This window comes from Dipodomys ordii, unplaced genomic scaffold, assembly GCF_000151885.1.
Source record: "Dipodomys ordii isolate 6190 unplaced genomic scaffold, Dord_2.0 Scaffold4, whole genome shotgun sequence".
In the NCBI taxonomy this organism is placed as follows: Eukaryota; Metazoa; Chordata; class Mammalia; order Rodentia; family Heteromyidae; genus Dipodomys; species Dipodomys ordii.
In genome coordinates, this window is record NW_012267220.1 from 25,606,376 (window position 1) to 25,632,697 (window position 26,322).

Sequence of the window (26,322 nt, forward strand, 5' to 3'; positions counted from 1 at the left end):
TCGTAGGACGGTATTTTCTATGTGGCGCAGAATGTTCCCACTGTGGTTGGGTTCTCGGCTACTGTTGGAACAGCATCAGAGTCCTTCAGGCAGAGAGAGGCCAGTCCTGTAATCTCAGCTGGCCGGACACACAGCAGATGCTGGTGTCTTGTTTGTTTGGTCTTTACTGTTCCCTTGCATAGACTGGGGGAGGCTAAAGCCAACAGGTTGTGAAAAGAATGAGAGTAATTTGACTTCTGCCATTGGTGGGGCTCGGGGTGACTGTGTTTTGTTTTCTTGATGTAAAAGCAGCTGTTTGGTAACCACTAACTCTTCCCTTATTCTTTTCTTGCAGATGAGCTCACAGTGCCTGCACTTTACCCCAGTAGCCCTGAAGTGTGGGCCCCGTACCCTCTGTACCCAGCGGAGCTAGCGCCTGCTCTACCTCCTCCTGCTTTCACCTATCCCGCTTCACTGCATGCCCAGGTAATTTATACCCATCGGCCACGACTTCACTCACTCCACCACCAGTCCTTTCAAACCTGGTTCCCCAGAGCACACCATACAACTAACACCTATCCAGCTAACAGAGCCACCTTCAAGAGATGAATGACCCTCCCCCCTCCATCTAGCTGACCCCATGCAGGACTTAGAGGACCATCTGACAGCCATGATACCCCCCACTGCCTGATGTCTGCCCCAAACAACACCTCTGTCTTCCTCAATGTTCTCACCCATATCTCACACACGAGAACTGGGCCAAGGTTACTCCCTGGTCCCCAGCGAGCTGGAGGGCATCACCAGAGCACAGATGATGTGTGCACCTGGTCATGTAGAAAGGCTGCTGAGGCACATGGATCAGGAATGAGGTGTGTCTGTGTTTCTGTGTACTATTAGGCTTCTGCTCTTTATCTCATGAGGAGGAAGAAATCAAGTGACCGAGGGGATGCTTCTGGAAAGATGAGGGTTCTTTATTCCCATGCATGCATAGGAAATGGAGTAGGAAAGGTACAATAGAAGGTAACTACAAGGTCAGGTGGGAAACTGTGCTCTGCCCAGCTTTCTTTCTTATTTAAGAATAGCTTGTTTTGTAAACAACCTCCCTGTTTCTCCCCACAATAACTGTCTACATACTAACATGTCCTCTCCCCCTTGAAGAAAACAGTAATCTGAGTGTTCTTTTCAGTGTGATTGGTAGCAGTCAGTGTTAAGATTCACCTTAGAAATAACTGCTCATTCTTGGGCCTTCAAAGAGTGATGCTCAATAGCAAATAAATGGAAAGCAGATAAATCATAGGCATGAATAATGAATACAGATTCATCACTCAGCCTGGTTTTTAAACAAAGTATCAGGCTGATCAGGTGGGATTTTTGTTTTGCTTACTGTTCATTTGTAGTGTTCATTTACAAGGCTAGATGAGATAAACAGACTCCTTACACTCTTCCTTTCGAGTTAAAATTCTGTCCTGTTGCCCAGGTCTGTGTTAATTGAGATACCACCAGCAAGCGTCTCCCAGTGAGGGTCTTGGGAACCTGGGTCAGGGGGCCAAGCATCCTTCCATTATCTTTCAGCTGAGTCCCCAGTGCTTTCTGCTTGTGCTAGCAACGGCCATCCAGGATCTGCTGTCCCCTAGCACCCAGACTCTGTGCAGGCAAACGGCAAAGGCAGGACTGTGCACCTGCACTCCTGTAGTAATTCCTGTCTGTTGAGAGGATGAAGTAGAAAGCAGTACAGATAATGATGGAAAATGTAAATGGTGTCAGTTGGGAGGACCTGGCACAGAAGACAAACTCCAGGACTGGCTTGGTCTTTTCCACTTTCTGTCCATTAACCAAGTCAGTGCTCGGTAACCCTGACAGCTGGTAGGTAATAGGAGAAGATAAGATGGAATCCTGTGCCTGAGTTATTAGTATGTTTGTGCTCAAATAACTTTGGAGGCAATACAAAGCAACTAAAAGAACCTTTTTTGTTGGCCAGACAAAAGATCTACCTACCCCATGTGCCTCTTTACCTAAACTCACGAGATGGTTCAGATACAGACCAATTGGCGATTAAAGCCATTCTTAATAAATAATTTTGAAACCATGTGAGGTTGCATAGTCTTCTGAATAGCTATGGCTTTGCTTAGTCATCACCAAAGCCTTTCTTTCGTCAGTTCTCTAAAGAGCCAGGAGTAGACAGTGGCCAAAACAACAAACAAAACCAAAGGAAAAAAAAATGATGGCTTTGGGCCATGCATGATGGATAAAACCGGAAGTGATTCTGAGAGAAGGATCTAATGAGTCCTAAGAGATTAGAAAGCCCTCCACCATTGTGAGGAAGGATGGAGAGAGTGCGGGGTTAGCTGGACTCGGCTGTGTGCCTTAGTGGGATGCAGCACCCACCTGGCACTCTCCTTGGGAGATCCTCCTTGTTCTGGAGACTTCCCCAGCTCGGAATCCACTTGACTCTGCCGTCGGTCCCAGATTTGGTGGAACTCTCATCGGGTATTAGTGAGATTGGAGTCATTCTCAGTGCACCCTTGAACTCTGTATCCCAAAGATGCATGAACAAACATGGCTCCTTAATTTACTTGTCCCTCTGGGGACTCGTAGGCTTTACAGATCAGCTGGTCTAGCCCCTCTACCAGATGAGGAAACAGGCCCGAAGATGAAGAGTTACCTTACCCTAAATCAGTGGCTCTGCTCTCACTAGATCCTGGTCTGTCACCTGACTCTCAGGCTGGGCTCCTAACTCTCCAGGGTGTCGGCTTACCAAAGACTTACTCTTTAGTGGACTTGTGGAGAGGCTTCGCTCCAATGACTCCTTGGAACTCTCTTCTCTAAGTAGATGGGAAGCCTGTAAGAAGAGACCTGGTGGCAAAGTCAAGGGAATCAGCATTTAGCTGCATCCAAAGGGCCTCAGAACTGTATGAATTGTTAGCACAGTGGGGAAGCCCCAAATGGAGCATCTCCCCTTCCCGGATAAACTCAGTTTTTTTGTTTTGGAAATCTTATAATGTCTTTGGAAGAGTCGTCTAAGTAATTTTGTTTTTCTTAGCAAATGTTGTGCTCTATTTTGAGACATGGATTTTTTTTTTCTTCTAGTGTTTCTCTCCTGAGGCAAAGCCCAACACACCTGTCTTTTGTCCACTTCTTCAGCAAATTAGATTTGTCTCTGGGAATGTGTTTGTCACATATCAACCTACTGCAGACCAGCAGAGGGAGCTCCCATGTTGAATTTGTTAGCTCCCCTCCCTTCCCCACCCCCTTTTGAGAAAAAGAGAAAAAGAAAAACTTATTTCTTGGTGACGTTTGAGAGATTTCAATAAAAGTTTTAATCACAGCCAAAAAAAAAAATCTCAAGTAGACTACAGCGTTTTTTGTTTTTTTCATGGCGATGCAATTTTGGAACGAAGGTATTAATCCCTGCCTGAGGTTGTGGGAGAGTTGGGCCCATGACAGATGAATGCATGATCCACAGGAAGACTCAGACGGAGCAAGCTGGGGAGACGGGGCCCCAGGGCCAAGGCCTGACCACTGCGGCTGCCATCATGGCTTCCCAGACCACGCTGAGCTACAAACCAAAAGATTCAACCCCACCTCCACGGGTCCCAACATCAGCTAGCAGAGGCACTCTGACCAGCAGGATGGCGGGTGCTACTAGCAGAAGCCTGTTCTCAGCAAGCGGATGCATTTTCCAGTCTGTATTCTGTGACCTACAGGAAGGAGAGCCCAGGAGACGGAACTGCTCATTAAAAAGGAGTTGGGTCACCTTTGTAGTTCTGCCCCAGGTTCAGCTGTGATCTGCTGCCCCCCCTCACATTTCCCTCTGAGTTTTAAAAGATTCTGGTTTCCCATCAAATCCTAATTTTAAGGGGGAAAAATTGGCTACGGTAACAGGGCAGCACACTGTGTACTGCTTTATTGTTTTTAAAGATGAAAGAGCGACCCAGTGCAGCCAACCTCTGATTTCTAAGATTACCAGCATTTTTAGAAGGGCTCATCCAAGTGTACTTTCGAGGTCACTGGTGTTTGAAATTTATTAATTGTTGTGTGAGTCACTGTAGATAGGAAAGGATGGTTTCATCCAGTGCTTTTCGGAAAGTTTTGTCTTGAAAATAACAGTGTACACGCTTTTCTGTCACCACCTTTTCCTATGCCTGTCTTTGGAGTCGGGGTTCATCTCTTGTTGCTGGTGGAGCAGAGAGAAAGTCACAAACACTCTCCACGTTCTGGAAGTCCACTAGCCCTGGTCCCAGAAGCCCGAAGCATTGGCAAGGAAGCAGCACTGCCCCAGCAGCACGCTGGCCGCCTGCGCCACCCCTTCAGAACCCACCCAGCCCACTCACAACCCCTGCACCTGTGCGACAGAAACAGGTCTCAGAGTCACAACCCATACTGCTTGTGGGTGTGTCCCTAGAGAGTTCCCTTGTGACACAATGGAAAACTTTTAAAGGTTAAATCAAAAAATAAATACAGAAATGGGAGCGGGGCGGGGGGTTGGGAGGGGGAGGAACCAAGGCCAGCAGAGCAGGGAGAACACAGGGGACAGGTGAGCTTAGGGTTGGGGTGTGGGTCGCCTGCACTGCAGGGCTATCCCCACTGCTGGCCAGATCGGAGCGGCTACCCAGCAGCACGGTGCCACTGCTGAGGATTGCGTTTTAGAAGGAATTTCAGCAAGCATCCTTTAGCTAACCACTGTCTCTCATGGAGCACAGGAAGACCAGGAAGCTGTGGCTGTGTGCCCAGAGCATGAGCAGGCGTGCACACTGGGCTGTACACAGCGTGCCTCTCTGCAAGCTGGCTGACAGGGACTTGGACCTTTCGGCCAGCTCACCTCACTCATCCCTTCCGCCTCCTGTTCAGGTAGCGGTCAGCACGGTAGCGGCAGGTCTTCGCTCATGGCCTGTGAGGCCTTTTCTGTCACTCTCTGGGTGAAAAGGAGCCAGAAGGTTTTGCCACCTGCCTCTGAACTGCAGGTCACATTGGCTTGTCCTCCAGAGCTTCTGCCTGTGGCTGTTCAAAACTCTCATGTTTTGCAAGGCGGCATAGGTTGGGTTTTTTTTGGCCCACGCGTGAAGATGTTCATCCACTGACATATCCATTTCCCTCCAACTCCGCAGCTCTGTGAGGTCAGACTGCCAGCTGCGGACTGCGCCTCCCAGAGAGGCCAGCTCGACCCTTTTCAGGTTCATTAGGCCTTCCAGGGGCAGCATGTTTAATGCTGGCGGTAGATGGGGCAGGGCGGGCATGTCCTGTGCTTTATGCTCCTGTGCTCTGGCTCCTGTGATCGCAGCTGGTTCCTCTCTCGGTTACTAGGAGCCTGGAGTCCCTTTCTTTCTCCAGGCCCCTCCGAGGGGCTGGGTCTGTGTGTGAGCTGAGCCCACAGGGGCATTCCAGGCTGCTGCTTTTCCTGGCTGGGCCAGGAAGAAGGAAGCCTGGGCGCTGGAAGGAGCTTCCTAGCCAGACACAGCCATGTCATTGGCAGGCTCTGTCCCCTGGATGAAGCAAATTTCTAAACCTTTCTGGGCCTCAGGAAAACGAAGCTCATAATTCCTCCTGTCAAACAATAGTGCCTGGCACTCAGCAGGCTCGACCAAGACTTATTTTTGTAAGGGGCCTTTCGTACACCCTTCCAAGGGGGCATTTGTATTTGCAGTGAGATGAACTAGGGCTAAGACCATGCTGCTCATGGATGGTTGTTAAAACCCTTACGGGCGTCCAGCGCTAAAAAGAAAGTGAACGGTGTCACCTCATTGCTGCCACAGCATTTGCGGAATTTGTCCTGACAGGAAGTCTCCCCCACAGCCCAGCCTGACATGCCCCACCTACGGAAACTACCTGGACCCGCAGAAACACATCACGAGTGGGAATGGAGAGGTCCCAGAGAGACCCCGAGATGCTCTTCTCTCTCTGCACACGGAGCCGCTGTCCCTGACCTTTCTTTCCAGCTGTGCCTTATCTTTCTTTCCTATCAGAGAAACCCGCAGAGGAACAGGACCACAGGTCACCCCGCTCATTCCCCCCAGGACTCCAGCCTTTCTTCCCACACTCCCCACTGCCTTCCCTTGGGATCCCCCAACCCTTTCCCCAGGCAGAATTACTCCCAATCTTAGGCTGCTGCGCTGCTAAGCAAAGCTCTTTCCCTGGTTACGTTGTCATCCTTTCCCTGTCTGCTCCAGGATTTGTGCAATTAAGGAGAAGCCCTAAAGAAGACAGTGAGCAGCCTAAACATCTCAGGACTTGCAGTCTGGCCTTTCACCCCAACCTTGAGAGGGAGGGGTCTTTGTTCCTCTGGCCATCCTGGCTGACACTAAGAACCCAGCCTTCACATATTACATAGTTTTAGGCAGGAGATGCTCCTCACACCCAGTCAGTCCCATGTGACCCTGGCCAGGCTTATGTGAGCTCAGAAACCAGTATGACCACCAGGATGGGGCCAGTAGCTGAAAGGGGTCTTCTTTGATGGGCCCCAATGAGTGGCATGGAGTTCAGTTAGTGCTCTGGTCTTCAGCGTTCTGAAGTGTCTTCTATTTTACCCTCTGGATCCTATTCAGCTTCCCCTGACCTCAGTGGCAGTAAGGACCCCGGCTGGTGTCTCAGTCACACCTGGAAGTTGTTGGTAAGCTCAGGATAATGATTAATGCTGGTCTGTGGCTCACATCCCGCAGAGTGGTAGAGAGGGCTTGGGTCCTAACTAACCTGGACTCTTCAAATCACAGACCTTGTTTTAATGAGTCTCTACCCCTTCTAACTTTATCATCTTAGTCGTTTTGTTTTTTAATTGTCATTAAACCTGTTTGTCTTTTTTCAAATGGGGAGAATAAACACCTCATGGGGTTAATCTGAAAGAATCAAGTGCTGGAATAGAGTCATTGGCGAACTCGCTCTTCCTTGCAGTACTTTCCCTTTGTCAGAACTTGGCCTCTCGTGGCCCAGAGGCCCCTGAGCTTTCCCCCGGCATGTGAGAAGCACATAGAACATGGACTCCATCCTCACCGAGACCCAACAAGAAGAACCTGAGAGTTGGACTTCATTCTCGGTAAGGAAGAGAAGCTGCTGGAGCAGCAGGCCTGACCCCCAGCTTGCAGAGTGGTCTGAGAGGAGGTTGGGGTGAGCATCCCCAACAGGAAGTGCATGAATTCATTCTTCTCTAACTACTGTGGAAGCAAACCCAAGGCTGCCAAGAAACTTTGGAAGTATACAACGTACTCTTCATCAAAGGAGAAAGTAAACTTTTCCTTTGAAGAAAACCAGTTGTGACAGAGGGGGGAAAGGCGAATCACTCCAAAAGGGATGATGTTTTATTCAGGATCTGTGCTGCTGGTGGGCAAGGCCGGGGCCCAGTGACAGGATGGAAAAGTGGGACGCCCCAGCTTCAAGCCTCATGCGTTCCGCCACGAAGCTTTCCTCGCTTGACTGAGCTGAGCTCCCAGGGACCTCTAATGGCCCTTGATAGCAAACATAGTTAAAAATTAACTGGCCAACAAAATTAAATATGGATGGCAAGCAACCGCTGTGGACTTGATCTGACATCTGCTGTTACATGCTTGGGCGCCCTCAACCCGAGTGGCGTCTGGAGCAAACTTAGAGATGTCTAAGCACATTTCACACGCCTGCTTGGAAGCAGGAGCCCCACTTGTACTTAGGACAAGCAAGCAATGAGTCCAAAGGCCCAGTAGAGTATCCTGAGGATCTGTGTTTAATCTCAGCCTTGTTTAGCCTTAGCCAGTGTTCATGGTCCTGGGAGCTTGAAGTCTAGACCTTGGGCTTACTTGGAATCAGGCCTCAGCACCTGAAGTCCCTACATCCCCCTACTGGATAGTCTTGAGAACTGGGCCTTCTCCAGCCTGGGGGTGGGGGGTGGGGGGGTGGGTTCCCCTGGGGCTTAAACTCAGGGCCTAGCTTCTATCCCTTAAGGTTTTTGGGTTTTTGTTTTTGTTTTTTTTCCTCTCAAGCCTGGTGCCTACCACTTGAGCCACAGCTCTGCTTCCAGCTCTTTTAGTGTTTAGCTGGAAAGTCTCACACACAGACTTTCTTCCCTGGGTTGTTTCCAAGCTGTGATCCTCAGATCTCAGCCTCAGGCAAGTGTTCGTGTTCAGCCGTCTCCTAGCCAATGGCCTGGGTAAGAGAGTGCCCTTACCCAGTGAACCGAGTCACACACAGGTTTTGTCTAGGTAATAACAACGTGTCTCATGGCCCTAAGCAAGGAATGTGGGGGGGGGCAGGCAAGTAGAATGTGGGCTTCCTTCATGAGTGAGCTTCTGTTCATATAGCACAGACATGCCGGAAGAGGTACCCCTAGTTAGGGATGGGGTCTGGGTCTTGTAGAAACAGTGGGGGTTGCTGTTTCCAAAAAAAAAAAAAAAACCCTGTTGGTGCAGAATATACAGCTTCTGCACAGCCTGGCTGCCCCTGGCAGACTGCTAACGAGTGAAAGACACTACCCAAAAGGACATCAATGGTCACAGCACATGACCCAGTTGATGGCTAGTCAAGTCAATATGGAAGTGACTTGTTACAGTTAGCTTCATGTTGGGGAAACTCAGCATGGTATTGTAACTATTACCTTTAAAGAGAACCAGGTGAGTTGTGAATGTAATACGCAAGGACTCTGCACCAGAATTAGGAATCCCAAGGGAATCTAAGCCGCTGCAGAGATTGAACATCTTGGACGGCACCTCAGTTGGGTGTGTTTTTCAGGGCACAGGACTACTTTCATTAAGAGGAAGGAGCTTGCCACTTGGGCAAGTAGACCTACCACTGGCAGGGCCTTCCTGACCAGCATTCCTCCACCCTACAGGTATTAATAGCTTGCACAAAATCAAAAGAATCTGTGGCCAGATGAACTTGGTTAGCCCATGGCTAGCTTGAGTCAAACAGGAGCTTCTCTGAGCCTTTTATGTGCTGCGGAGGGGCCTGGATGACATTTCTCCCAAACTCACTGGTAGAGCATTTCTAGACTTCTTGCTGCCACACTTCTGCAAACCTGAGTCAGGAGCAGCGTCTCTGAGACGTGAGTGTGTGCATGGTAGTTCCCTGGAGAACTTGGTAAATTGCAAGAGATTGGATTTCTGACAAGGGCCAAGCAAGGCTGGTAGACCAGGGACTGCATTGGAGAACCACAGGACTGGACTTACCCATCTATTCAGCACTTGCTATTCATTTCTCATGACCCTTTCTATTTTTTTTGTGATCTGTTGTTTTAGAGATGATATACAGCGGGGTTACCTTTACATACAGCAGGTAATACGCACACGTCCTTTTGCATAGTGTCACCTGTTCCCTTATTCTCTCCATCCCCTCCTCCCTCCACCTAGGAGGTGCATAGCTCACTTTCCTCAGTGTTCAGTGTGCTCTGCTGCTGCACCTTTTCACCCTTTTTTCTCTGATTCTGTGCCTCCCCCACCCTCTCACAGATGTGCACATGAGTATAAGGCAAAGAATAGAGTCAAGCCACAGGGTGCCAGTGGCTCACACCTGTAATCCTAGCTACTCACGAGGCTGAGATCTGAGGATCGCGGTTCAAAGCCAGCCCAGGCAGGAAAGTCTGAGACTTATCTCCAATAAACTACCAGAAAACTGGAAGTGGCATTGTAGTCCAAGTGGTAGAGCGCTAGAGAGTTCAAGCCCCATGACCAACCAATAAAAAAAAAAAAATAGTCATCAGGAAAAGAAAAAAGTCCTTTGTTTCCACATCTTTGAAGTTTGTTTCAGTATGTATGTTATTTTATATCCGTATGTTGAGGCTCTTTGGTATGGCACCTTTGTCTTTTGAAAAGCAAGAACGATAATGGGACTTAGTCACTACAAAGTGGCTTGTACAGGACAAGTAAAGGATTCCTTTCTTCTCTGGCTGCTATGGAGGAGGGAAATGGTGCTTTGTGGAGGGAGGAAGTCAGGGTCTTCCTGCCTTGGCATTGATACTGGGGACATCGCTTCTGTGCACCTTAGTTTCCTAATCTGTAAATGGAAGAAGCTGGAAAATGTTTTTGTGGTTATTTCACTTTGTCTGGCATCCCATTTTGTCTGCTTCAAGTTACTTCCTAGGTATCTCTTGGTCCTGTCCCCATGTCACTGTGCCGAGGTGGGCACCTGCCAGGGATACGGCATCTCAGAAGAGCATCCTGAAGAAGTGTGGGATGGAATCTAGTGCAGAGTGTCCGTGTTGCTCAGAGTTCACAGTGGGGGTGAGGTGCCTGGCACAGACTAAGTCAGGATCGGTGCTGGTCGAATATAATCTTAGAGGGTCTTAGGGGACCTCAGCTGTGGACATGCTTGTGGGTGTGTAGGGGTGGGTATGTGTGTGAGAGAGAAAGAGATATCTCACATAGGTTTCTCTGCAGACAGGATGAAGCATCGGGATCATACTTCCCATGGAAGGCAGTTCCTTATTATATGCCCAGAATGTGTAGTCAGATGCCCTGCTGAACTGTCTCTAAAGAGTCTTCAAGATACATCTGAAGTAGCCTCCAAAAGTAACCTGGGCCCCCAAGCCACAGAACAGCTGGTCCCTCACGCTGCAGTGATTGGCACCAACACAAACAAGGAGTTCACCTAGCCATCTTCTAGTGTGCTCAGCAGGTGGGCGCTGCCCTCTGCTGGCAGAGGGCACTTGCTGGAGGAGCCGGAAGAAGAGGTAGCCTTAGGTGTCTGGAGACACAATAGTGACTCAAGCTTGGACCACAGAGAGATGATGAGTTTTGGGGTCCCTCCTTCCATCCACCTACCACAACGTGCACCCCAAAATTGCCAGCCCACGATCTCACCCCATCCTCCACTGCAGCTCAGCTGGACTCTGCCACTCAGAAGCAGCCCTGCCACCAGGTGGCGCTGCCAGCTCTGGCACGTGTGTGATTGAGAGCTTGAGGCTGTGGGTGTGAGGCCTAAGCCAGACCTAGACAGGCATGGGGGGGCGGGGCAGGGGGCGGAGGCTGGTGGCCAGGGGCTTCCTTCTTGGGTCACCTTCACCCACCCCAGCCCCACGCCACCCACTTCACAGCTGTCCCTCAGCAACCCACCTAATGTCTCCTCTGAAACTCCCCTTTCGGCACCCCTGCCCCACACCTAGGCCACACTACCACCACCGCTCTACACTGCCCCAGTGCACATGAGCCACCCCACTGTGTTGAGGAGCCCAGTCCCCAGCGCCCCGCCCCCCACGGGCCCAGTGCCCGGCCCCCCTCCCCCTCCCCCTCCCCTTCCCACCTGCATCAGGAAGGCAGCTCCGACTCTGCTCTCCACTTAGTGAGCAAGTGGACTGAGGCCCACGGCCGTGAGCACGGTAGGTACTGCGCCCCATGTCTCCTCTGTTGAGTCCCTCTTTGCACCCCTTCCTCCCTGTCCGCTCCCCCTGTATTTCTCTCCTCTCAGCAGTGGTGCTTACCTAACTGCAGGGAGCCTTCCTCCCTCTTCCTTCATCTTCCCTGCTGCAAGAGTGTGGACACCATGGTCGCACAGCCGATAGGAGCGGAGCCTGTGGTGGCTCCCACACAACAAACAGCCTTGTCCCCTGCACGGGCTGCTACCTGCCGGCTGCTCGTGCCTGACATCCCCAGAGGAGACCTACACAGATGGCCCGGCGGCTCGAGGGGGTTACTGCTGTCAGACGCAGCTGAGAATGGATCCTTGGGCCTGCCAAGCCCTGGTGTCTGTCTCAGTTGGGCCAGAGACTGAGTCTGGCTCCGCATCCAGAGCGCACAGGCCCTCTGAGCAGGCCCTTGAGGCACGTGGAGCAGGGCAAGGTTAGCGGCTCTGGTTCATCCTAGTCCTGGATCCGACCTGGTGGGGCTGTGTGGCCATGGGCACTTGCAGCACCCACGTATGAACAGGTGGGCAGTGGGCTTTTGGCAAGCCCTGAGCCCTGGGGTTGACGGTGTTGGTTGCATCTAAGCCCCATGCAGCCAGAACGGCTCCTGCTTCATCCTCATGCTTCTATGTTTGAATAATGCTTTCTCCTGCCCCATGGGAAGGCGCCACTGCCGCCAGGCCCTCTGCTTTCCATGTCATTTCTCTTCCACTCGTAGCAGGCTTCTGGTGCTGCTCAGTGCCGGGAAGCTGGCCTTCTAGTATACAAAGAGCAGCCACAGGCAAATCCTGCCCCCATGCAACAGATTAGGGGCAAAATGGGCAGGAGGCGGATGCTTGTCACGGACAGACTGCTTAGGCTGTTGGTTCTCTTGGAACCTTCTACCAAGCAGCCAAAGCAGCCTTCACTGGCAGTTGTGTCATGCTGGCCTACTATAGAGATCTAAAAGAAGCCAGGCACTGGTGGGTCATACCTGGATTCCTAGCTACTCAGAAGGCTGAGATCTAAGGATCTTAGTTCAAAGCCAGCCCACGCAGGAAAGTCTATAAGATTCTTATCTCCACTTAATCACCAAAAAAGCCACAAGTGGAAGTGTGGCTCAAGTGGTAGAGCAAAAAGATGATCAGGACTAGCACCTGGTACCTCAGTTCAAGCCCCAGGACCTGCACCAAAAACCAAAAAAAAATCTACAAGAAGGGAGAGCTGCGTCTCACCCGCGCGTGCTCTCTGCCAAAGACTGCAGGTCCCACCAAGTCAGAATCCTAAACTGAATCTCAAGTTGTGATCGGGCCACTGTCAGGAAAGGGTCATGCCCTGCCAGCCACATGCTCCTCAAGAAACCGCAAGGAAGGCAGCTGCCCTGGCTTGGGTGCTTCACCAGGCTGGACTGCGCCTCCAAATGGCTTTTGGCGTGGAAGGGGGAGGCGAGGAGGAACTGGTACTGGCGAGGCAGGTGCTTCCCTGAGAACTCGGACTGTGTGTTCACAGGAGACAGCAGCGTCCTGTGGTGCCTCCCGGCCCCTCCAGAAGTCCCGTGAGAGCTGGTGTAAGCTGGTACCGTTGAGGAGCAGTGCGAAGCTATGAAGATCATGAGGTGGGACCCCTGGCTCATGGCGCCTCCTGTGTCTTTTCAGATGCGCTGGCTCCCTCCCTCCGAGGCTACTTCTCAGGGCTGGAAGTCCCGTCAGTTCTGCTGAACGCTGTGTGAGTACTTGCTCTGTGCAGGGCATGTGTATGCATGTGGTCCACGCTGCGTGTCTGCAGACAGCAGTGGACACTTCTACACACTCAAACCTTCTTCACTATCCTGGTTGTTCATCTTGGAAAACCTTGAACTCTCAGCTGGCAAGGTATCTCCCTCAAATGAAGGTTTGCCTCTTGGAGGAAAGTGAGGGATGGGGACTGTACTGCTTTGGGGGGTTGGTTGGTTTTTTAATGTTAAAATCGGATTCTTGTGCATTGAACTTTGTAACTAAGCCATCAGCGCCAGTTTCTAGAGAACACGTTTAGGAAATTTTTTATAGAATGGTGGCATAGCTGCTCTCAGCATTAAACAAAAGCCTTGCTCAAGCTGAAAGGAGTAAGTCATGCACTGAAATGCTTAAGTTTCTCTTATGCTGTTCCTAGTAGGCTTGCCTTAAGTGTTTTGAGTTAGGTGGTTGTTTTGTTGTTCTGGGGTTCGAACTAAAGGCCTTGTGCTTGCTAGGTACATTCTCTCTACCACTTGAGCCATGTCCCCGGCCCAAGATTTCTTTTTGTCTTGATGGGTACAGTGTTATCCACTTTGGCTTCCCGCTGCCATCGGGCACCAGAAAATACTTGTTACTTCATAAAGCCATCAGTTGAATTTTCCTTATAAATGGGGAAGTGATAGCATTTCTCCAAAACTTCTAAGGGCTTTCTGTAGTTTAGTGTGGTCACTAGATCCCTGTCAAGGGCAGGGTAGCATAGCTCGGTGTGTGATGTCAATGAATTGTCAGAAAAATGAGAGGAGGGTGGAACAGACCTTCATCCTGTTGGAAACATGGGAGACTCTTGGCAAGCTGTGTGCCCATGTGTCAAACACTAACATTTTAGTCATTGGCCTTAGAGAACTTCTATTTTAAGATTAAAATAGTTCCAAGTAGAACTGATACTCCATTTCTTCCCCCATCGCTACAGCTGAGTTCCATGTGCTGGGAGAGGTCACTTGAGGCGCTAGGTCCTCTGTGGAAAGAACTGGCCTCTGGCGACCTGGGTTCTAGTCGAGTGGAGATGAGTTTGCGAGCACTCTTGGCTGAAAGGTAACAGGAATGACGGATGCCAGAGCTGGCCTCGTGAAGCTCAGTGCCCTCTTATGGGAAGGAAGAGCTCTGAATGGGATTTTGAGAGTGCTGGCTTTTGTTTTCCACAGGCAAGTTGCCCCTTTGGCCCAAAGTGTCCGTTGGTGGGCCTGGGAGCTGCTGCGTGGCCTCCCTCAGTGTAGTTCTGAGCTCAGCATTTCCAGCTGAACTCCTGCCCTGAGTCACAGGGAGGCCTTTGTTTTCCGAGGAAGAGCTTCACCCAGCACGAGCCAGTGAACCCAGACCAGCGGCACAGCAGAGCTGGGCAGGTGCTCTAGGAACAAGAAGAATATGGTGATTTCTATGAGTGAAGAGCCTTCAGTATGGAGATGTCTGTTGGTGGAGAATGTGTGTAAATGCTGACACAGGGTCTGAGGAAGGGCTTTGGGGCTTTTAAGCTTTTATATATAGGCTGAAAGGAAGGCAAGCTTGATTTTCACTCAAAGATCCTAGGCTGGGCATTAGTGGTTCATGCCTGTAATCGTAGCTACTCAGGAGCCTGAGATCTGAGGATTGTGGTCCAAAGCCAGCCCAGGTAAGGATGTCCATGAGAATATCTAAAACTAACCACCAAAAAAAACAGAAGCGGAGCTGTGATAGAATACTAGCCTTGAGTGTAAAAAGTAAAGGGACAATGCCAAGCCCCAAGTTTAAGCCACAGTACCATACCAACACTTGAAAAAGTAAAAGAAAAGCATCTGGTCTTTATCTGTACCAGTACCAGGCTATCAACTCGGGGTCTCGTAAATACTGGGCTTACTTGTTTGTCTGGCACTGTGCTACTTAAGCTATGCCGCCAGCCCAGCTTTTTTTGCTGGAATTTTCTGTCGCAGCTGGCCTCATACCTCACTCTTCAGATTGAGCTTCAATAGCTTGAATGATAGATTTGCGCCACTAACACCTGGCTCAACTCACTGTAATTATTTCCAGTTCATTATACTCCAAACCCATTAAGAAAGCCTGTTAGCCAGAGGCAGCAATGGCTACCAAAATAGTTCTAGCGATTATTCTCCTTTCAACGTACAGATCTGAATCAAAGCATACAAGTCTCCTGAGGATAGCTTATCATGGACTCTAGGCCAGACTTTTACCACTGTCCGGAGAAAGGCAAGAAGGGAGGTGAAGAGGGAGTGTGCGTAATAGTACCCATTACTGCTGCACTCAGAATGAGGTCCACTCAGTTATGGAGCCATTGCTGCAGCTCTGGTCTCTTGCATCAAATTCTTTCCAAGACTGCTAATACTCCAAGCTACGTAATCCTAGGGAAATGTAAATTAGAATTGGAAACTGTGGTACTGATGAGCTAATATAAACACATTATGGCAAAACAAGTTTGTCAAAAACAAACAAAAGGCAGGTGCTCTCCCCCCTTCCCCCCCTCCCCCAGTGCCACTGTCCCAGCAGCCTCCTCCATTCCTGGGAGAATTCCCCCACGCGTGGTCCCTGCAATCACATGAGGGCAGAAAAATTGCCAGGTATCAGACACCACACCCTGCGTGTCACTCACTCCTGGTGTAATGGAGTGTCAAGTGACATTTTTCAAATCCTAAACAGTCCACCGCCTGCTCTCTCAGAGGCTCTTGGGGTTTTTAATTTATCCGTTCTGGCCTCTTAGTGCTAAAGAGAAAGTAATGGCTAGAGATGTCAGCTAAAGTAGCTCCTAAGTAAACATGCGTGTGTCTGCTGTGTGCAAGATCCATTCATTCTGTGTCCCCTACAAAGTCCAGGGTTTAACACAATTGTGGTGTTCATGTCATACACAAGACCACCGTGCCAGGTGCACATCTCCTCTCTGTCCTGGTGCTGAGTGTGCTGAGCATGCGGCCTGATGGATGGTGCTCAGTCTGTCTGCATGCTGTAGCTCCCCATCACTCAAGTTTTGGTAATGAGTCAGCCGTGTGGCCCAGAACCGCAGAGTGCGCAATACTGTGTGGAAAGGATCAGTTTGCCATACACATGAAGAGCCAGAGGAGCAAGCTTTTTGTCCTGCCCTAGGTCATCAGAGTCACACAGCCTTCCTGGTGGGATTGGGGGCAGTGTAGATCGGGAATATTCTTAGGACTCATGAGATTTCTCAGCCATGTGCACCAGCTGGCTGTAGCTGTGCTCTGCAAAGGTAGCGCCCTGTGTGAGACCTGGACATTGAGTCTTGGTGGCCCAAGAGCTCAGCTCAGCTCAGCTCAGCCCACCTGCCTAACCCTCCTGTTCCCACCACTCTTCCATCAGCTTTTCAGAGACATGCAGGTGGCTTGTGCGCTCCGCTTGAAAGAACGAATGCATCTGGGGGTCATCTCAGAGCCCACCAAGGCAAGCCCACTGTCTGCACAGCCATGGTTGTCATCGTTTCAAAGTGGGGGGCTTAGGAACCCTAGGCTCCTGAGAATGGAGGGTCGGGGTTAGGGAGCCTTCCTGATCAACTTAAACCCAGAGACCACGAGTCAGTGTGACTCCTTCAGCCAGCAGCATTGCACCGGCGAGAGGCAGGGCTGGGCGAGCATGGGGAGCTGCTTGCTTTTGTTTGTGAGGGCGAATATTTGTGTCCTTAAATAACCCAGCTTTTACCAGGAAACTAGATTCATGCATACTCATCTGTAAGTGTCTTCCCAGTGGAACTCTAGGGAAAGCGTTTTTTCCCCTTAATTCCAAGAAGACACAAGTCCAGGAGGGCAGCCTTCCTTCGGGCTCCCCAGCTTGCCCTCCTTCGGCCTCCAGTGCCAACCACACCTTCAGCAGTGTCCAAGTCCGAGTCCAGGACTCAGAGTTAGGTTTTGTTACTCTCCATCACCCGATCCAGGAAGCCCTGCGTGTTGGAAACTGTCTCTCTCAGACAGGGTTAAAAAAAAAATCAGCCTGACCAGGATGGAAGTTTGAGAACTACTAGGGGGCAGAAGCATTGGTACTGACAGGCTTGGAGCTAGGCTCCTTTCCTTGGCACCAGGAAGTCTGTGGCCAACAGCTGGCCCAGAAACAGGCCTGCAGGTGAAGAGTTTTTGCTGAGTTTCTGCTCCTTCTTATTTTAAATGCTGAGCCCTCCTGTGGCATCGAGGACACGTTCACAGATGTGCTCCCTTTGGGCTTTGTTTTCCAGAAGGTGCTGGGAGCAGAACTTAGTCACTGAGCTGTATGACAGCACACAACTCTCCTATGGCCTGCGGCTGTCCAAAGCTGTTTGGGCCTGAGACAGCTCCTCGCACACCCCCAGGACTGGTTGCCATTCTGAGCCTGTGTGCAGCCCCAGAGTGTTTGGGAAAGTGCTCAGGGCTAGCACACAGTCCGAGGGAATCTAACCACATGTCCACTACTTCCTGTGTGGGCCCCACAAGCACCTTACACTGCTCCACCGAGCCCCGAGGTCGCTTTCCTGGCTGTCGACTCGCCACACTACTTGTAAGGTGCCTCTGCAGTGGCAGCTAACCTCAGCTTGGCATCAGAGCCTTTGGTCCCTTTGTCCTGGCTCCCTAGCGGATAGGCAGGTTGGGGTTGGAGGTGTGGCTAGATTGGTAGAGTGCTAGCCAATGAGCAAGAACATCAGGTACCAAGTTCAAGTTCCAGTCCTAGACCTAAGAGGGGGGGGGGGGAACCAGGCTGGCCCCACAGGCACCTATAGGAGAGGCCGCTGCACAGGCTTACTGGGAAATCTGTCCACCCAGGTCCCAGGTGTGTGGTGGCGGCTGCAATCTGTCTTGGGGATATTAATGACATCTTCACTGGTGGCGACTGCTGTCCAGCTGTTCTGCAAAACTGGAGCTTTCAGGTGAGTGCTAAAGGCAGATGCTGATGGGTGTGGGCAAGATGGCACCAGCAGAACCTGCCAGGTAGGTCCACATTCCTGGCTCTTCCCCTTCAGGTGGTTTGGCAGGGAAGGTTCAAGTAGTCTTCACGTGCACTGTGGTGTTCTTAGGTGAACTGGCTTTACATACTTGGCTTTCCACTAGCATCTTTAAATGAAGTGTTTCCGTTGCAGCTCCTACGCTTTGTTTACAAATGTAGCATGTTGTTGGAAACCTATCTATGATGTATGTTCCCCTTGACCTTATCCAGAGATGCTGAATGACAGGTTTTTGTCCTGGGTCACCCTCAAATTCAAGATCCTCCTGCTTCCATCTCAAGTGCTGAGATTACACGTGTGTATCACCATGCTCAGTCCTAGTTGGTAGTCTTTTTTTTTTTTTTTTTTTTGCTGGTCCTAGAAGGGGCGGGGGAGGCGCCTTGAACTTTGGGCCTCAGTAGTGTCCCTGAACTTCTTTTGCTCAAGGTGGGCACTCTACCACTGCACCACTCGTGGCTTTTTTGAGTAGTTTATTGGAAGAGTCTCGTGCCCAGGTTGATTTCAAACTGTGATCCCCTGATCTCAGCCTCCTGAGTAGCTAGGATTACAGGCATGAGCCATGGGTGCCCTGATAGTTGTCTTCAAAAGTAATAACAGCATCCATTTCCAGAGGTGACCTGCCTGCCAGGCACCTCATGCAGGGGCTTCCATCTGCAAAGCTTTCCTGGCATCCTGCCACAGGCCAGCAGACAGCAACTTTTGCCTCAGTTTATGCCAAATAAGGTGTCAGATTCCATCCCTAAGAGGGGCCTATAAAAAAAGATGTGTCACCCGAGTGGGCAAGGTGCCTGCTGGGCCAGGCAGTGGTGGCCAAGTTGGTGATGGCATTTATAGGGCTCGGCACTGTTCGGTGTTTGCTCAGAATGCATGCATCTGGAATGCACAGGCCGCAGCCTCTGCAGTAAGGCCATGCTCCCTTCTGACGGCTTTCCTCCATGACATGAGCATTTCCCGCATTCACCCCACGGCTTCTGTGGCCTTTGACTCTGATAGCTTTTCCTTTGGTCATGGTTCTCAGTAGGAAACTCATGATATCCTTGTTTGTATTATCACTCAAACTCCTCCAAAAGTCAGTTTTCTTTCCCTTCCTCTGGGGAAATTAAAAGGCCTATTTAAAGCCACCATGCAAATTTTTTTGAAAGCAGGTTAATCTTGATCCATTTTCCCACCAGGGCCTCAAGCTATGACCCAGCCATACACTTAAACTTTGCTTCCTCTTATTTTGCTTGTGACACTGGGGATTGAACTCAAGGCCTTGTGCTGGCCAGGCAGGCAATCTACCACTTGAGCCACCCTCAGCCATTTTGTTTTCTTTCCTTGTTTAAAAAATATAATTTTATTGTTATTATTAAAGTGTTATACAAAGGGGTTACAATTCCATAAGTCAGGTAGTAATTCTTTGTTTTGCTAATAGGGTTTCCTATTTACGCCTAGAAGCCTAGACCACAACCTTCCTATTTATATGCTTCTCACATAGCTGGAATAACATGCATGAACCACTGTGTCAAACGTTTTATTGGCTGAAATGGAATCTCACTTTTTTTCCCAAGCCAGCCTTGAACTGCTATCCAACTAGTAATATCCACCATCAACTGCAGGTGCGACAGGCATGAGCCACTATGCCCATTTATACTTGACATTTTGTTTCCTGCCAGTGTTGGGGCTTGAACTCAGGGCCTCGTGTTCTCACTTAGCTTTTTTGCTTAAGGCTGGCACTCCACCATTTGAGACACAGCTCCACTTTCCAACATTTTGGTGATTAGTTGGAGATGAGTCTCATGGACTTTCTTGTCCAGGCTGGCTTTGAGCCATGATCCTCAGATTTCAGCCTCCTGAGTAGCTAGGACTACAGGTGTGAGCCACTGGCACCCTACTTACACTTTTTTCATGTAGTAAAGCAACTGAACTGTCATTCTAAGCACACGAACCCAATCTAGGCAACTGGAGCTGGTGGTGATTTTGTGCCAGACAAATGACAGGCCTTGGGGATAGTGTGGAAGTGGGGACAAGTATCTTGGTACAGAGTAGATTCTGATGGTGGCTGTTCTGTTCTTTGGGCCACAGGAGTTATAGGCATGAGTATAGAGGAGGCCCATCCAAAACTGAGGATAGAGGACACTGTAAGGGATGATATGGATGATGGCTGTGGAAGAAAGATTACCATCCATCCCTAGGTCTAGACTTGGCTTTGGCTGTGTGGAGCTGTGCACTGACTCAGCCAGGGAGGCTAGAGATTGGTATCTTTGGAGCAGGGAAAGTTATTCCAAACTCCAGAAGACTTCCCCTAGGGGCTACATAGGCCATGGACTTTGTAGCCCAAGGACTTTGAACTTCCTTTTATTATTACAAATTAGCTATCAGTAGTTGAATCAAACTCATTAATTGCAGACCTTTGTGATGAGGTGTGCTGTGCTTATTTAGAGTTGGATGGAGAGATTCTTTGACTTCTGGTGAAAATGAATCAATGAGAAGAGTTTAACTTGGAAAGATATATAGAGATAGAAAAGGCCAGGATGGTTTTTTTCTCAGCACTGGGAGCAAAAAACTGCAAACTGCCCCCCATAGTGGAGGTTTAGGTGATGGTGTGTTCCGTTCTCTTGCAGTATTGTGAGTCCTTTTGGGAAAGGCTTGGTGAAAAGAATCTGTGTCTCTTCACCCGGCTGGCCCACTGGCCTTCATGGTGCTTCATGTTCCCGGATGTCTTTGGATTCTGTTTAAATGTCCTTGTTAATACATTCCAAGGTTTGAACTCCATTCCTAGCTAAACCTCTTCCTTGTTTACAGAGACTGAAATAGCCACATTTTGACCTTGTGTTCATTCTGGGAACATTGATGGCAGTGTGGATACATTCTTTTCCCATGTGAGAATTATATTGACATGGCAAAGTTCTGGAAAGCTCAGGAAACTACTACAGACTCTTGATTCCTTCTCTTCTCCCTTCCTGTACTTCAAAAGATCAGCCTTTCTAATCAGCCAAAATCACTCAGGCCTTTACACTCTTCTTCCTGTACAGAGGTGCAGGGAGAAGAGAACTGAGCTTTACAAAGCTTGACCCTTGCTTCCTCCTTTCCCCCCTCCCTCCCTTTCCCCAGGGAGCTTCCCAAAGCCCCCTCAACACTGGTGGGCAGAGCACAGCATGGGACCCCCAGCAGATCTCCTGGCTCTAAGGCCTGGGTCTTATTAAGACCAAGGGCTGAAGGAAGGAATGAGAGGCAAAGAGGGAACAGCTTACACAAAGCAAAAGGAAAGACATGTACATACCACCCGATGTGGAAGAAATTGTATTGTCAAAGCTCATAGAATTCACAAACATTATAGACCACAATAATGACAATTTCCCTTGTGAAGGTTAAAATGTTTTTGTGGTATCACTTGGGATTCAGCAGCCCTTGGTCTAAAAAAGACCATTAGTGGCTCATTGCTCCCCTTTTATTTGACCTCTTAAGAGTCTTTTTCTGAATGACTTGGTGTTTTTGCCATATCTTCCTACAGGAAGGCCTGTAGGTTGATGGGATCAGGAAGGTGGGCTTCACGAGACAGTATATTTTGTAGATGCACTATAGTTGGTTAGGACCAAAGAAAGTACACACTGTGGGACAAACCTTACACATCTGAGAACAGGGCACAGGAATTTAAGGAAGCATTGTCACCTTGCTGCCAAACACAGAAGACTCAAAGTAGCAAACTTGTGCTGAACAGATGGCCGGACAAAGCTGGCTGTATCAGGGAGTGGGGGTGCCACTCAGTGATGGGTTTGGATTTAAGTATGTTGCCTTTAAGGTCTTGGCGGAAGTGTCCAGGGAGAAGCCGATAGGAATGAGGAAAGCAATGCCCTGCACTTGGCTGTGAACCAGAACGAGGGGGAGGCAAGCAGTGTGCACTTGCTTAGGCTGTTGAGCTTCTGGAAAACAAGGCAGGTATCTTAACTGGCCCTGGGCAAGCCCACCCATGTAAGCACAGTGAGTCTCTCCTTTCTATAACCATTTGGTCCCTTTTGGGACTCCTTTGGTCTGTTGGGATGCAGCATCACGCTGTCTAGGCTGCTTTTCCAAGGTGGCCCTCTTAGGGCCCAGGGGGGGTAACACAAACCCATACTGCTCCCAGAGTCCAGGACTGCCCTGTGCCATCCGCCATGAGTCACTCTAAAGTAGAAGCTCCACTGACTGCAGGGCTTTAGAAAGCTGCCAGGAACGGGGGCTGTGCCAGTTCTGTGAACCAGGGTCCTTGAGTAGAGGAGCCTTTGGCAGTTAAAGGGCAGCAGGTCAGGCATTGGTGAGGACCCCCAAGATGACAAGCATCCTCTTTAATCAGCCTCCTCACATGTGACCTGCATGTACCAAGGATGGGTATGAGAAAACAGTGCGCCCTTTGATCTCCTCACAGAGCATGTGGGCAGGCATCAGAGACAGACAAAAGGAATGAATGTCCTACAGGAGGTTGCTTACTTGTCCATCTTACTCAGAATCCAAGTACAGGGAGCAGTTGGAAGTCAATGGGGTCACCAAGCACAGGGATCCTTCCAGAGCATTTCCAAATCAAGGCACTCTCTTGTTTGAACTCTTATTTCTAGTACTGTTATCTAAAAGCTAGGTTAAAGTTGGGAGCCGGTGGTTCATGCCTGTAATCCTACCTACTCAGGAGGCTGAGTTCTGAGGATTGTGGTTCAAAGCCAACCCGGGCAAAAAAGTCCCCGTAAGACTCATCTCCAATTATACTACTCAAAATCAGGAATGGAGCTGTGGCTCAAACTGAGAGCACTAGCATGGAGCAAAAGAGCTCAAGGACAAGCACCTAGGCACTGAGTTTAAGGCCCCCAAGTACCAAAAAAAAGGAAAAAAAAGAAAAAGATTGTCCCTTTTTCTGATTTCAGGATTTATTGCTAAATATGTTTTCCCAGTCTACCTTCGAACAGTTTTCAATGTTTTCTTTATAATGTCTTCCTACATACAAGTATTTGCATATACTTTGTGTTGCCAGTACCAGAGCCTGAACTCGGGTCCACTGGCTTTTAGTGAGCCTTTTTGTTCAAGGCTGGCACTCTACTACCTAAGCGACACCTTCAGTTTTCTTTGCTGGTTAATCAGAGATAGTTTCTTGGACTGGCTTCAAACCATAATCCTTAGATCCCAGACTCTTGAGTAACTAGAATTACAGGCATGAGCCACCAGCATCAAACCTGTGAACACCTTTTCTACAACCACATTCTGGTAAGATGGCAAGAAAATACAGGAGCTGGAAAAGTAAAATGAATGCCAGAAGGTTTTACAACATATCCTGAACCTAAATAGGTAAACCAAGCACTCAGGAGTCTGGGGCAGAAGGTTCTGGGGTAAGGCTTGACCACCTACACACAGAGTGAAACCTCTTGTTACATGAGCATTTCCTTGCAACTTCAGGGAGAGGTGGTTTTTGGTGGGAGGGAAGAAACTGAGAAGGGTCATGTTTTGTAGCCCAAAATGGCTTACAACTTGGGATTTTCCTGCCTCTGTGCTGGGGAGAGAGGGAGAGGTCTTTTAGGTTTGCTCTAGAAAAGAAATGGAGGGGCTGGGAATGCAGTTAGTGGAAGACTGCTTGCCTTGTATGCGTGAAGCCTTGGGTTCGATTCTGTAGTACCACATAAACAGAAAAACCCAAAAGTGGTTTCTGTTTAAGTGATAGAGTAATAGCCTTGAGAAAAAGAAGCTCAGGGACACTGCGCAGATCCTGAACTCAAGCTCCGAGAGATAAGAAACAGAATATATGCTACCCATGAATCATTGAGGCCATTAATGACTTGGGCAGTCTTTATATATGGTCAGATAGTCCCCTATAAACTCTCTCATAGGGAGCTGCAGCACTAGGGGATAGGACTGGATTCAATCTTCTAATCTGCTCTCTCGACCTACTTTGTTTCAGGCTTGGAAAAACCTTGCCCAGTTTTGATCCCTTCAAGACTTTGCCACAGCCTCTATCACACATCTGTTTTTCTTAAAATAGATATAATAAAAATGTTTTACCCTTTTACACTGTAAAATTATAAGAAATAGTGTGTTATTTGTGAATGCATGGTCTGACATTTGTGTACTGTACAGTTGAGATTTTCAAACAAAACCTAAAAGTCAACAATCCAAGAAAGTGAGTATTTTTATACCAAACATTTTAAGTATGACGTATGAATTCTTACACTGGGTTGCATCACAACTTTTGTGCTTGATTTTGAATGCTTGTAATTAAAAAGATCTATTTTTTTTTTCCTTTTAAAAACAAGCTGCATGTTTCTAACTAGAATCAAAAGCTCCAGAATTGCATTGTGAATGTAGAGAATCGGTGCCTGGCCCGAGTCCAGGATATTTTAGTGTTGTGTTGTTAGACCTGTTCTCTGAAATACAAGGTGGAGAATTCGGTGGATAACCTGTGAGACAATCGAAGCTTCTGCCTCAATGGCACATTCCCTTCTGGGCATAGAAAACATTGGTGAAGCTGAGCAGATGTGCCGTTAGAAACCCTGTGGCTGCAGACCCTGGGTGCCAAGGGTTCTGTTTTGCAGTTTCTCTTTTTTCCTAGTGTGTGACTGACTGCTGATCACTACTCCCTTCCCACTCTGGGCCAGTGGAACTGTTGAGTCAGCCTCACCCATAAGGGAGACCTTGGCTTGGAGGCAGAGCCGACTTCGCTCACGTGGCTGCAATGGCCAGTGTATGTGTCTGAAGTGATTTTGCAAGACATCGGCCCAACTGAGCTGGTGTTCTGGAGTTTGAGCAGCACTGTGCCAAAGAGACCATCTACCGTGTGCTCACTACGAGACTCCCTTACCACATGGCACCGATCAGGATGAAAGGAACGAGCGACCACGTGCAATGAGTACTGTTGGCTTTGCTTCCAGACTTGTTCAAAACTGAATGTCAGTGGACATTTGCAGAGTCAGCCAGCTCAGCTCTTCCCCCTCCTCCTATACAAGAGCCACGTGTGAAATTGTATTGACCTCAGTTTCCCACTGCTGATATAGCTAGTCACAATCTGCTCATGTTAAACTTTCAGTTTTACTGATTATATACATGCTTGGTGTGAGGTTTTGTTTCATTATTTTTTCACTAGAAATGTTAAGATATATTAAAGGTCACCACAAATAAACTGGGCTAGGAGAGGCAGGCTCATCTTTCTTGCCGTAAAGGAAGCACCAGCTTGGGAACCCCGGCTGCATCACTGCTGCGGTCATGGACCTGCCCTTGGCATGAGGCTCTAAGTGAGAATCCTGAGGAAACCAGAGCCACTTCAGTTAGACTTTCCTAAACTGTTGAAAGGTACTTTTCTATTGTCATTTTAAGAAATAAACTCTTTACTCCAGCTATCACACTATTGCTTGTTTTACAAGATCAGCACAAATGTGTCCTATAATGCAAACTAGGGACCAGTCCTTCCCTGGCTACTAAAACACAGAGATTAAAGGAGGAACTGGGAGAGGCAGGGATCTGTACAAATGCAGTCCTATAGCCAGCAGCGGCCACTTAGGACTCCTTCACGAACTCAGCTGACTGCCATCCACATCAGCTTACAAAGCCTGAGCTCAAGACTGTGCAAATTCTATTGAAGTATCACAAGTTTTTCTGCAGACTTAGCCAGGATGACAGGATTATATGCTCTCATCCTTCTAATTCTCAGCTAATTAGAACCATCACTGGTGAGTCATGTGATTTACACTGCACATCACTCTGCCAGAGGAGACTGACCACCAAACACAAGTCATGGCCAGTGCCCTTGGATACATGGAGAGCTAACAGATGGCTTTGCACAGCCATCTCCGGGTTCTGCAGGCTGAAGGCTTTCCCTTTGGCCATCTGTAAGCCTCTCACTTCCAGGCACCAGGACCGCAACAGCTGGCTCCAAAGGAGTGTTATGAAGTCACTGCCATTGCACAAGAAGCTTCAGGGTGGTTGATGAAACAGAGGTATTTACCAATTTAGAATAAATTCCACACTGTCCAATAACTTGAAACTGTAATGAAGTGGGTGTTCAACACCTGTCTTTCACTGAGCAGAAATGAGTAGTGTCATTTGGAATTTGAGATCAGGAAAATGTCCACTCCTACTCCCTTGTAATAGATTCTAATTTGTAGGCTCCATGATGTTAACAGCCATCTTTCAGTTTCATTAAAAAATGGACTCTTATGAACATAAAACTAATTTATACAACTAATCCGTACATTTAAAATAATGAGCCTTAGCCAGGTGCCTGTGGCTCACGCCTGTAATCCTCATTACTCAAGAGGCTGAGATCTGAGGATCATAGTTCAAAGCCAGGGCAGGAAAGTCTGTGGGACCCTTTAACAATTAACCACCAGAAAACCAGAAGTGGCGCTGTGGCTCAAGTGGTAGAGCACTAGCCTTGAGCTGAAGAGCTCAGGGACAGCGCCCAGGCCCAGAGT

The 26,322-nt window shown here is 48.9% G+C and overlaps 1 protein-coding gene across 3 annotated transcripts in view; it reads left to right on the forward strand.

Annotated features, from left to right (window-relative positions):
• The first annotated feature begins 376 nt into the window (after positions 1-376).
• Positions 377-26,322, forward strand: part of Smim18 (small integral membrane protein 18) — a 64,662-nt gene continuing 38,716 nt past the window's right edge. Inside the window, exons 1-3 of one of the 3 annotated variants that reach the window (XM_013025711.1) lie at positions 377-465; positions 12,904-12,973; positions 17,742-17,845. In XM_013025711.1, coding sequence (XP_012881165.1) covers positions 458-465; positions 12,904-12,973; positions 17,742-17,845 — 182 coding nt within the window. In that variant the 5' untranslated portion in view covers positions 377-457. Of the gene's footprint in view, positions 466-11,155; positions 11,246-12,529; positions 12,816-12,903; positions 12,974-17,741; positions 17,846-26,322 lie in introns of those variants that run through there. The other 2 variants (XM_013025719.1, XM_013025726.1) reach the window with 2 other exon arrangements.